This window comes from Carya illinoinensis, chromosome 8 (assembly GCF_018687715.1).
Source record: "Carya illinoinensis cultivar Pawnee chromosome 8, C.illinoinensisPawnee_v1, whole genome shotgun sequence".
In the NCBI taxonomy this organism is placed as follows: domain Eukaryota; kingdom Viridiplantae; phylum Streptophyta; class Magnoliopsida; order Fagales; family Juglandaceae; genus Carya; species Carya illinoinensis.
This window is the reverse complement of record NC_056759.1, coordinates 15,626,530-15,638,999: the sequence shown is the minus strand read 5'-3', so window position 1 is coordinate 15,638,999 and position 12,470 is coordinate 15,626,530. Positions and strand designations below refer to the sequence as shown.

The 12,470-nt window shown below is 36.9% G+C and overlaps 1 protein-coding gene across 2 annotated transcripts; it reads right to left on the bottom strand.

The window, feature by feature from the left end:
* Positions 1 to 8,885: 8,885 nt before the first annotated feature.
* LOC122318840 lies at positions 8,886 to 11,723 on the bottom strand. 2 transcript variants are annotated; one of them, XM_043136527.1, is made up of 3 exons: positions 11,486 to 11,723; positions 9,408 to 11,337; positions 8,886 to 9,310 (listed from the first exon to the last, which is right to left on the bottom strand). In XM_043136527.1, the coding sequence occupies exon 2, from the start codon at positions 11,087 to 11,089 to the stop codon at positions 10,448 to 10,450; it is 642 nt and encodes a 213-aa protein (XP_042992461.1). In that variant the 5' UTR covers positions 11,090 to 11,337; positions 11,486 to 11,723; the 3' UTR covers positions 8,886 to 9,310; positions 9,408 to 10,447. The 2 variants fall into 2 exon arrangements, with proteins under 2 accessions (XP_042992461.1, XP_042992460.1); XM_043136526.1 differs by having other exon boundaries at positions 8,886 to 9,307.
* Positions 11,724 to 12,470: the final 747 nt, after the last annotated feature.

Below are 12,470 nucleotides of genomic sequence, written 5' to 3'. Positions count from 1 at the left end.
GGACTTACCATTGTTAAAAATGAGCAAAATGAATCGATTCCCACCAGAATTCCTACTGGTTGGCGCATGTGTATAGATTATAGGAAGTTGAATGCCGCCACTAGGAAAGATCATTTTCCTTTGCCTTTTCTTGATCAAGTGTTAGAAAAAATTGCTGGACATGCTTTTTATTGCTTCTTAGATGGATTCTCCGGTTACTATCAATTAGAAATAGCACCAGAGGATCAAGAAAAGACCACCTTTACTTGTCCTTTTGGTACTTTTGCTTTTAGAAGAATGCCTTTTGGTTTATGCAATGCACCAGCAACTTTTCAAAGATGCATGCTTAGCATTTTTAGTGACATGATTGAGAACACCCTAGAAGTGTCTATGGATGATTTTTCTGTATTTGGTGATTCATTTGAGAGTTGTTTAACCAATTTACAAGCTGTTTTGGCCAGGTGTGAAGAGAAGCAATTGCTACTTAATTGGGAGAAGTGCCATTTCATGATACAACAGGGCATTGTTCTGGGACATATTGTTTCATCTAGAGGACTTGAAGTAGATAGAGTAAAAATTGAGTTGATTTCTAAACTTCCTACACCTAAGTCAATAAAAGACATTAGATCTTTTCTTGGGCATGCGGGTTTTTATAGGAGATTTATCAAAGACTTTAGCTCTACTTCTAAGCCTCTATGTAAGCTATTGATGAATGATGTAAGATTTGATTGGACACCCGAGTGTCAAGAAGCTTTTTGTCGGCTTAAAACTTTGCTAATCACTGCTCCTATTCTTCAACCTCCTGATTGGTCACTTTCTTTTGAAATCATGTGTGATGCAAGTGATTTTGCTATAGGAGCTGTTCTTGGACAGCGTAGGAACAAACTTCCTTATGTCATTTACTATGCAAGTAAAACTTTGAATTTTGCTCAAAAAAATTATTCTACTACTGAAAAAGAATTACTTGCTATAGTATTTGCTTTAGAGAAGTTTCGTGCATATATTCTTGGTTCTCCTATAGTCATCTTTACTGACCATGCAGCTCTCAAGTATTTATTGACAAAGAAAGATGCAAAACCAAGGTTGATTAGATGGATACTTTTACTCCAGGAGTTCAATATTATCATCAAGGACAAAAAAGGAGTAGAGAATGTGGTAGCCGACCATTTGTCTAGGCTCACAGTTGCTGAAACTGAACAACCGACACCTGTTCTTGATTCTTTTCCTGATGAACATCTTATGTTAGTTGAAAATTTGCCTTAGTTTGCTGATATAGTAAATTTCTTGGTGACAGGACAAACACCACCTCATTGGAGCGCTCAAGATATACGGAAATTCATGCTTGAGGTGAGATCGTTCTTCTATGATGATCCTTACCTTTTCAAGTATTGTTCAGATCAAATCATTAGGAAGTGTGTGCCCAATGATGAAATTTCTAGTGTCTTAAATTTTTGCCATACGGAAGCTTGTGGTGGGCATTTTTCAGCCCACAAAACAGTGGCCAAAATTCTTCAAAGCGGATTTTATTGGCCAACCATGTTCAAGGATGCCTTTAGTTTTTGTAAAACTTGTGAACCTTGTCAGAAATTAGGAGGAATCACTAGGAGAAATATGATGCCTATGCAACCCATACTAGTGATTGAAATTTTTGATTGTTGGGGGATAGATTTTATGGGACCATTTCCTTCTTCTTATGGCTATTTATACATTTTGCTTGCTGTTGACTATGTTTCTAAGTGGATTGAGGCAGTCCCTTGCAAATCTAATGATCATCAAGTTGTTTTAAAATTTTTGAAAGAAAACATTTTTGCAAGGTTTGGCATGCCTAAAGCCATAATCAGTGATAATGGCACCCACTTTTGTAACAAGCATTTCTCGACCTTAATGAAGAAGTATGGTATCCATCACAAAATCTCTACTCCCTATCATCCTCAAACCAATGGACAAGCTGAACTAGCAAATAGGGAGATTAGAAACATTCTTGAAAAAACAGTTAACCCAAACAGGAAGGATTGGTCTTTGAGATTGTCTAATGCCTTGTGGGCTTATAGAACAACCTTTAAAACCATTTTGGGCATGTCTCCATATAGACTAGCCTATGGTAAGGCTTGCCATTTGCCTGTAAAGTTGGAACATAGAGCGTATTGGGCCATTAAGCAATGCAATTTTAACATTGATAAAGCTGGTTGTGAGAAAATTGCAGTTGTCTGAGTTGGATGAGTTGAGGATGGATGCCTACAACAACTCTAAGTTGTCCAAAGAAAGAATGAAGAACTTCCATGACAAACACATCCAATGTAAGACTGTTGAGTCTAATCAAAAAGTGTTATTGTACAACTCTCGGTTACACTTGTTCCCTGGTAAGTTAAGGTCTCGATGGAGTGGGCCTTATGTGGTACAAACTGTTTTTCCTCATGGTGCTATAGAGATAATGAATCATCTCAATGGTAACATTTTTAAGGTTAATGGTCAAAGGCTCAAGCCTTTTATTTCTAACTTTGTACCTGAGAAATCTACTCTACATTTGCTTGGTCCTAATTGATGGTTCTTGATCTATCCATTTCTTTTCATTGTCTTCTTTTGTTCTTCAGTTTTTATCTTTTATTTTGGCTGCATTCCTTTCAAATCTATCCAAGTACTTCCTTTCAGTTTTTCTTTGAATTTTTGGTTCTTCTTTTAGTTGTTTTGCCCCTTAACTGCTCTCTTTGTGTAAATTCTTTCGTTTCTTTTGCATCATTGAGGACAATGCTACAATCTAGCTAGTGGGTGGAAGAGAATTTATTTCTCTGTTTGCATGCCTTAGACATATTTTGGTCCACCTTGGGGAGTGCTAGTAATGAGTTGAAAGCAGATTAAATTCCTCATTCTTGAATTTTACATGCTGGAAAGTTAAAAAATAAAAAAATAAAAAAAAAAGAAGTAGGCGCCTTTCAAAGTGTAATAGCGTGAAAGCCGCCACTACAATGGTTTTGAATTAGAGTAAAACCATGTGGTTTTCTCAGATTGGTTGTTGTGATTGAAACTGTTAATGTCTCTTGGTAGTCGATCTTGGAATTCTAACCCCATTTCCATACACTTGAAAGAAAGCAAGCTTTGTTACATGTAATTCCCTTGGTTGATTAACTAAAATTGTGTATAAATCTCTTAGTTGATACAAAATTCAGATTAATCTATCTCCAGTGTTCTTAAACTCAACAAGTCTATTTCATGGCATGTGATTCTCGAACTTCTTTTGAAATTGTAGTTGGAAATCTCACCTTCGCATGAATTCGTTCACTTTATTTGCTAGAGTCTAGCAAAAAGCTAGTTGGGGGTGTGATGAAGTTACTTAAGCGAACAAATTGTTTAATAAAAAATAATTTAAGTACTTAATTATGCAATAGATCACAATACTTAAGTCAATTGATAAATTCTGGTATTTTTGTGCTTAAAAAGATTTATAATGCAATTGTTTCACATGAAAATAAATATTTCATTTTTATTCCTCTCATAACAGGGATAGTTTGGGCAATACATAGCAAAGACATCATTCAAAAAAATGAAGTGTGAATGCACACATGCAGACCAGGCCTCATTCAGACAGCAGCCACTCACACATGCAATACACATGCAGCAGGAGATAAATGCACACATGCAGATCAACACAATGTCCCACAATGGTTCATGAGATCATAAGTTTTCTAGGACTTTCAGAATACTATCAGAGATTTGTGGAAGGATTCTTCAGACTCTCAAGTCCGCTCATGGCTTTGACCAAGAAAAACACCAAGTTCATGTGGATTGAAAACTATGAGCGGATGTTTTAGAAATTGAAGTTCAAGCTGACCACGGCTCCTGTGTTGGCCTTGCCAAAGCCTCACTAGCCAATGATGGTTTTCAGTGATGCATCTAAGTATTGCATTGGATGCAGTTTGATGCAAGGGGGACAGGCCACAAGAGTCTCAAGCACCTCTTCACCCAATTAGAAAGGACCATTCAGACAATGGAATACATGTTAAGGGCATGTGGCTTGGAATTTGGGGGTACTTGGGAGAATCATAAACTCCTAATAGAGTTTGCCTACTACAATAGTAACCATGCAACTATTAGGATAGAGCCATATAAAGCCTTGTACCGAAGTAAGTTTAGGTCATCCCTATGTTGGGATGAAGTTGGAGAAGGTAAGCTCATTGGGCCAGACCTAATCCAAGAGATGAAGGATCAAGTCAGGGTCATACAAGAAAAGATGGCAGGGGCATAAAGTCAATAGAAGAGTTATGCTGATACGCGAAGAAGAGACTTAACCTTCAAGGAAGGATATTACGTATCATTATGTTGTCATCCATGAAGGGCATAAAACGATTTGGGAGGAAAGGAAAGTTGAGCCCAAGGCATGTTGGACATTATGTGGTTGGAAAGATAGGCCTAGTGGCCTATAGAGTTGCACTACCAGCCAAAATCGGAGATGCGCATGACATGTTCTACATCTCCACTTCGAGGAAAAGATTCAAGAAACCGGAGCCCCAAATAATTAACCCAAGTGAGATTCAACATCAACTGAATCTTACATAAGAAGAGACGTCAATAAAAATTTTGGATTGGAAGAAACAAAGATTAAGGTCCAAAACAATACCCTTGGTAATGATGTTGTGGCGAAACCCAAAAGCCTAAAAGATTAGCTAGGAAAGCGAAACTGTCATGAGGAAATGGTATACTTATTTATTCGACTTCCCATAACTTGACAGTTATGCTTAACAAATGAGGGTGTTAATGCCATTTTGACTAGTTGGTAAATGCGGCTATAAATAATTGTTGAATCCGCTTGATTCCGTAGTACGCCCATTTGAGTATTCTGAGTAGTAACATCATGGATAGAGCCAAGAGAACCACACAAAACACCGATACGCAATTAGAGATAATCGAACGACTCATTGAGGAAAGGCTTGAAGCAGTGAGACTGTTGGAGGAATAACAATGAGCCAAAGAAGAGCATCAACGAGCGATGGCCAAGATTGCGATACATTGCAACAAAGTCCTAGACTACCGCAACATAGTCATGTTCACCGAGCCAGCAAGACCATACGAGGTAAAAAGCACGGCTTGGGAATGGGTGTTCCAAGGAGAAATCGAAATGAGGTGTATATGTTAAGCCATTCAACCAGAAACAGAGTCTAGTGGAGCATCTAAAGTTAGAGTAAGACAAGTAAGAAGAAGGCGTCAAACGCATGAAGAAGGAGCCCCAGACCCACTAATCGAAAGGTTGGATCTGGATGTGTTTGTGAATGCCCAAAACACTATGTCCAAGGAATCGAATGTTCCCTCACCATTACCTAATGAACCCAACAATGAAAATGAAGGGAATAACTAAGGTAAGAATCTGATTCAGCCTTCACTAAGTGTTTGTGATATTAGTAAGAGCGATAGTCCCCAAATTTCGAGGACAAAAATTTCTTTTAAGGGGGCAAGATGTGAGGATTGTGCCCTTGGAAAGAATGAACGCTCTGCGTACAAGATTAAGAGACTCATCGTCCTGGACACCTTGGTTTCCTTCATATTTTCCAAAGCTTTAGGTGACATGATCACAAACTTGATTTCCTTCATATTTTCCATCTCATGGTTCCTCTTGGTTCCAAATGTCCAATACTATTCTCCAAGTGTAGCTAAAATCTTACCAAGTGTCTATATAAAATTTCTAACTTAATTTGGACATTACATACTGTAATTTTGAAAACACTAGTATAGGTGCTCACACTGAAGTTACTATTCACTCTAAAAAAATGAAAAATAAGATTTGCACTGAAAAATGCTAAATAATCATATCAACCTCAAGGTGCAAATCGTTTATCAAAATTTGATTCTGAAGTGCCTTGAAAAACTCAAAACATATTTTTGAACAAGCGTTATTCTGAAAATCAAAAATTGTTTTATTGTGTTACAAAATCTTAAATATTCCTCTAAGACTAATGGCGAAGACCGCTTCCCATTTTAACGCTTCTAAGTACCTCAAATAAATAAAATTGTGTTTCTGGCATCATTGTAAGTAGTAAGACTAACTAGGCTAACAAACTAAACTTGTGCGATTAGTCAATTCGTGAAACTTTTTCATTTTCAAGGTTTTCACAAAATTCCTAAAACCTAAAGAAACATAGAATTTCTTACGGACTGTTACACTTAGACTATAACTTAGATACGAAAAGTGGGATAGGATTATTTTCCAATTGTTGTTCTTGTGTCATATTGGCAGAGATCAATGTTTACATGGTCATGTCTGCAGTCTTATGTTTGAGAGATAGGACAAAATATTTCCATGAAAGAGACAACTTGTCTATTGCACAACCAACTTAGACATGCTTGGTAATACCCATTCTCCGTTGGCCCAAGTCATGGTAAGGATAGTTAACTCATAGGCTTGCTCTGCCATAGTTTTGGAATCATCCATCATAAAGTCGAGAAATTGGCTTGTATTGTACTTATTCATTCCAGCATCTTGTACATCGTATTTCTTATCAAGAATATTCCATATCTCTTTGGCGGACTTAATGGTTAGATAAACATTAAAAAGTTATCACTTATATGATTTAAAATCCTACATCTACACAAATTATCTTTTCATGTGTAAGCTTGCAAATCAACAATATGTGTGGGTTCATGTAAAGTATCAAAAGGAGGATCATTTCCAATAACAAAATATAACTCAAGCATTGTAAAAAATATTTTCATATTTTCTTACCAACACTTAAAATTGACTCCACTAAACTTCTCGGGTGCAATAGTTTTATTAGAAGTCATAATGATAACCAATCAATCAACAATACACCTCTAGTTTAATAAAAATAAAATTCTACTCTAAGATTTTCGTGAAATATGGATATAAAAAATATATATGCATACGCTTTGTAAACCTAAGAACTACAAAATAACAAGAAAAATCTAGAAAGAGAAAACCTTGTGATAAGGCATATTGTGATGGACGCATTTCTTAGAGAGATCCATCGCGTGCACTAGGCTTCTTGACAATATACTCCCAAGATAAAACATCATCAACTTTCGATAATCTTCTTTTCAGTGCACACAAAATGAGATCCTTGAACCTAATATAAAATAGACAAAGTCTAAAAAAAATAAAAGTTAAAAAATGATGGTGAAATTGTTTCTCTAAATTTCTATAGAATTTGGAGTATTTAAATTCGTAAGTAGGGTTCCCTATTTATATCAAATGAAAGGAGCTCTTGCAATAAACACATTTATGATTCACTAAAGGGCACAACTCCTCGTGTTGTGGTTCAGCGATTAAGCTCCTATCCCCAAGAGGCTTGAACTAATTCGAACCAGAGACAAGGTCTTATAGTTTGGCTAGGCTGACCACCAAACTTATATATTGAACAATGACAATAGTTCACATTATTTTCTTACTTAACAATAAAATTTTTGAATCATTTTGAATCTAAAACGAACTAGAAGATCCACAAGAATGATGAGAGGCCTCTATCGAGTATGTAGGAGGCAAGTTATTAGAAAATGTCAAATGTGGATTTGTTTCTTCTAGAAGAATAAACGATGCTAATTAGAATATAAGGCTTACCTATGCTGGTGAAATACTTCAATGTGTTAGATCATGTATTTAGGAGAGGCAGTAACCTGTTTTGGGATTGATTATTTGTTGCTTGTCTTCTATTAAAAATTAGAATATATTGTATTGTATATAAATAAATATACCAAATAAGTTTACAACCTAACATGATACGATATAATAAATTATATTATAAAGTGATTTTTATTTTATATTAAATTTAACGCATCATATTAAATCATATCAGTTTATAAATTTCATTAAATAAGATCTCTTTTTCCTTTTGACTTTTTTATCCTCCCCCACCCCCCTTTCTCTCAATCTTTGGCTTATAGTTCAAGCCACTCGTTCGTCCCCAGCTACGATAACACAATTTGTACAACATGTTCTTTTCTTCACCCTCCAAATCCCCAATTTGTTCATGACTTGTTCATTGATCATCAAACTCATTTACGTATTTTCTTAAGAGCAAAAAGGAGCCTCCAATTCATTCAATATAGCTATACAAGAAAAGGAAGATGAAAGTGAGAGGACAGCGAGTGTCGACAAATGTCATTCTATTCAACAGCCCTTAGGTTTCGATTCTGTAGGACGAGATAAATAGACCATAGAGCCTCAAATCATTGATGTTCTCCGTTTAAATTTTTGGAATAAAAAACCAAGTCCGGATAAAAAGAACATGTCTTCTCTTCTACCCCTTTTCCGGTTATGCTTTTCCTTTCCACCAAAAACAGATACGAAAACAGAGATGTAACTTTGCAAAGCCCGCTTGCTAAAGACTAGAGAAAGTCTGGAGAGCATGAGATGCTAACAATTTGGGCACAATACACAGATGGCACTCTCAAGATTGTGACTTCGCCAATATATGGAAGAATATTTAGAACAAGTGATATTTATGGACCACCACTTCCAACTAAGCTATCGGCGAATGAACCATACTTAAAGCAAGAAGAAAAACACAAACTCAAATTCACACCTTCCGGATTCAAAAGTGTCACATTACACCTACGTCGAAGGTCATGTACCTTTTCACATACGGACCACTGCTCGGTTTTATATATTCATCCACGTATGCTAAAAGCAAAAAGGCCCCCTACATATACAGGTATAGCCAGCAAGTGGACAAAGAAGCAACAAGGGGAAGAGGCACCAAGCAACTGAGTTCTGTTATCTCTCTAAAACTCTGATTCAAATTGCAAGGCAATAGAATCATGACTTAAAACACAAATGGTTGCTTGGAAGTGGCCAAACCGCTAATTGCAAAGTATCATACCAGCGATCAACTCAAATCCTTAAATTAGCACAACAGCTATAGCAACCATTTGTCTATCAAGATAGCTGATAGAAATTCAATATCTTCAATGCAAATGGCCATCATAACCATTCATAAGCAACTAATGTCAACAATTCAAGAAACAACAATATCAATCACAAGGCAGGATGATGTCATAAACATTGACATAAATGCAAAACAAGATACTAACATCAGAATCTGATACAACGTGATAAAGGGCCAAGACGGCAGAAAATCTAACACTACATAGAGACTCCACTACATTAGGATACTCATGCAACAAAAGATCAACCAAGCAAATATGGATAGTATGCTTTTTTCAATACAACCGATAAGACCAAGAACTGCATGCAGCTCCTCTGATAGGGGCTCCCTGTTAGAGAAGTATGCAGAGATCAATAACAGCATTCATTCTCAACACTAGATCCAGCGTGAATTACATTCCCAAGTAAAGCCAGCTACCACATTCTTCTCTGACAGGCACCCTGCTTCACAAGTTGAAAAATAGAAGAAATAGAAGTTAGCGGTATACAAAATATATATTATAGCATACAAACAAAAATCCAAAAGGGTATTACTTCTTACCTTGAGCATCACTTGGTACGATCAATAACCTCCAAGGAAGATAACCCTTGCCGAGATCAAGATGAATGGGACAATATGCACTCACAGAACAGGAAACTAGAAGGAGCTTACAAGAGGACAACACATGGAATAAGCCAACAAAAAGAAGAAGCAGAAGCTCCCTTCCCACTTTTCGCTCTTAAAAACCAGGAAAATGGCGAAGGGAACCATACCTCCCAGATTGTACAGAGAGGAGTCAGATCCTAGTAAAAGGATAGAAACAGTAAGTAAGAAGGGCGGAGAAGCTGAGAGGTGGGTAAAGGGTTCGAGGAAGGCGGCTCATCTGAGGCTCTGAGCCAGCCAATTTAGGCAACCTTTCATCTATTCATTTAAGACGGTAATAGTCTGAGAAAGAAAGTTAGAAAGGATGCTGAAGTTTAAGAACAACGAAAGACGCTGAGAAAAACCAGGAATGAAACAGAAGCATAGGAGTTGGTGTAAGGAGTCAGTTTAAGATTCTGCAGTATATACAGCTTCTGAAGCCAGAGACCCAAACCTAAGAACAGATCAGTGAAAATTAAGAATTCTGTTAAGAACTTCTACCAAGAACTTAATATCATAACTTTCTCATCTAGAAATATGATTTCCTTCAGGCCTGATAGATTAAACATCAGTAAATAAAAATATAGCTCCGGCAACTAAACTAGCAAATTCCGATGCACTGCTTCCCTTCTCCTTCCAAAACATCCCAATGTAGCTTCCAACCATGCCGCAAAAGCACACACAGTATAGGTGCCTTCGTCCGGTCATGACATGCCGTCCAAGACCAAAATCCAAGTACATAAATCAATCCCAAATCCACATCAATCCTTAATGTGAAACCCAGAGATTGTTGACAGGCCAGAGCCCTAACCATCGCTTGTACCAACAGCTACTGAGCTAAACAAACTCGTACAGAATCACACTACCAACCGATTTTATTCACTCTATATACAATCTAACACTAACCCAGATTTTCAAAGCAGACTTATTTACAGCAGGCCAACACTCCTACTAATTCACTAATCATCAAGATCGAGATTGAGAATGCGACGTAAAGTCTTAGTCGCAGAGTCAGCACTACGAAAGATATCCCTCGTGATATCCCTCGTCGAATTGGTATAGTACCTGGTAGGAGATGGGGGCGCAGACTTGGCCATCGGGTGATGCATTTCGAGCTCAGGAGCGGAACGGGGCAAATCAAGCGACACGCTCCTCTTTGGCAGGATCGAAAATTTGGGTATTGGTAAAGAACTCGGCGGCGGCGAGTTCGAGTACGTGGGGCCAGCCCAACGCTCAGAAAATGAGAGCCTCTCATTAGCGACTTCCTCGCTAAAAGCCCTATTCTTCTTACAAACCTTCGCATCGATATTAATTGGGGAGCTTGTCGCAGTTGTTTTGAACTGCACGCTGATATTGTTTTGTGGGCCAGATGGTGTTTCCAGTACAGATAAAGAACAAGAAGAAGAACGTGCCCGTGCGGCTACAGGAGAAGAGCAAGTCCTCAATGGGGTTGGGAGTATACCTTCACCGGATTCAAAACTCCGGCAATTGATCCCTCTGAAGTCTCTGGCCGGGGATGAACCCAATCGGACTGGCCCATCGGGTTTGCTTCGGCTGTAGTATTGGTTCCTATGCCGAGCCACCACAAGAATTGTCTCCATAGCGGAACTCAGTGATTAAGTAATCCAGAGCCGCGAAGCAGCCAAAGGTCTCTAACCAGCGCTAAAAATCACAACTTTGGGGATTCGAGTTGTACGGAAACCACTGTCAGTTCTAGATCTTCTACACTAAGCAGACGGAAATTGAGCATCTAACGCCACAAATTCAACTATATCAAACTGTTCAATCGCTCCAAAACCACAATCGGTTCGAAAACCAGCCAGATCTCCCCAGAAAACAATTACAATCACTGTTTAAAAACGCATAGGAGAAAAACAGAGAAAGAACAGAGCATCAGACATTGAATAAAATCTCCAAGCGGGAAAAGGAAGTAAGAAAGCTGAAACCTTCGATTTCCATTATCATTGTGGTTTTCTATGCAAAACGTGCAGAATTACCAGAAAGTGCGAGAGAGTTCGTCAGTGTAGCGAAGGCGGTCGGATCTAAGACTCCATGTCCACACGATTGTAGGATCAAAGAGAGTAAGCTAGTGGGGAACTTGCTCCTGTTACTGTCAGGGCTTTCAGGATGAGAACGCCATGGGAAATGAAAATGGATGGACAAAACCAGAATGCACGGATCTGAAACCACTTTCACAGTCAAATTTAAACCGGCGGAGTATTCCAGTGTGAAACGCTGACACGTACATCTTACTGTATTCAGATTCACAATGGCATCATTTCTTTTTAAAAATTTTATATATAATTATTTTTATCTATTTATTTTTATGTAATTTACTGATGTAATGAATTATATATTACTCTCTCTCTCTAAAGCCATGTTAAATTTCCCTTAATAAATATACATTTGCGAATAGATAAATATACTCGAGCAACGTTACGTATAGTTATTATTTAAAGATTGTAACGTAAATATAAATAATTTTATTTTTTAAAATTTTTTAAATTATTAAAATATCCCTTTTAAAATAATTTTTTTTTTTTAATAAAGGATCTATACATGCAGTTCTCACTTAAGAATTGTAAATAAAATTTCTCTATATGCTCTAAGAAAAAATTATTTCTAAAAATAAGGAAAAATTATTAATTACAACAGGATCTTATCCGATCACAACATATCATATAATTAAAATTATTTTATATAATCATTAATTTCAATTGACACGATATTCTACAAAAAGATGAAATATTATTTGTTCATATTTAAGGATTATTTAATAATTATTCTATACCATACTATTATCTCATTTTGACCTCTTCCATGTATGTGACACATTTCATTATGCTTAGATTAGATTTTATGTTTTAGAAATGATGATGTATAATATATATATATATATATATAATTTTCTTACATTTACTAGATTTTTGTAGCAAATATTTATGCATTAACTAATATTAATAAGGACAATATTATCCCACC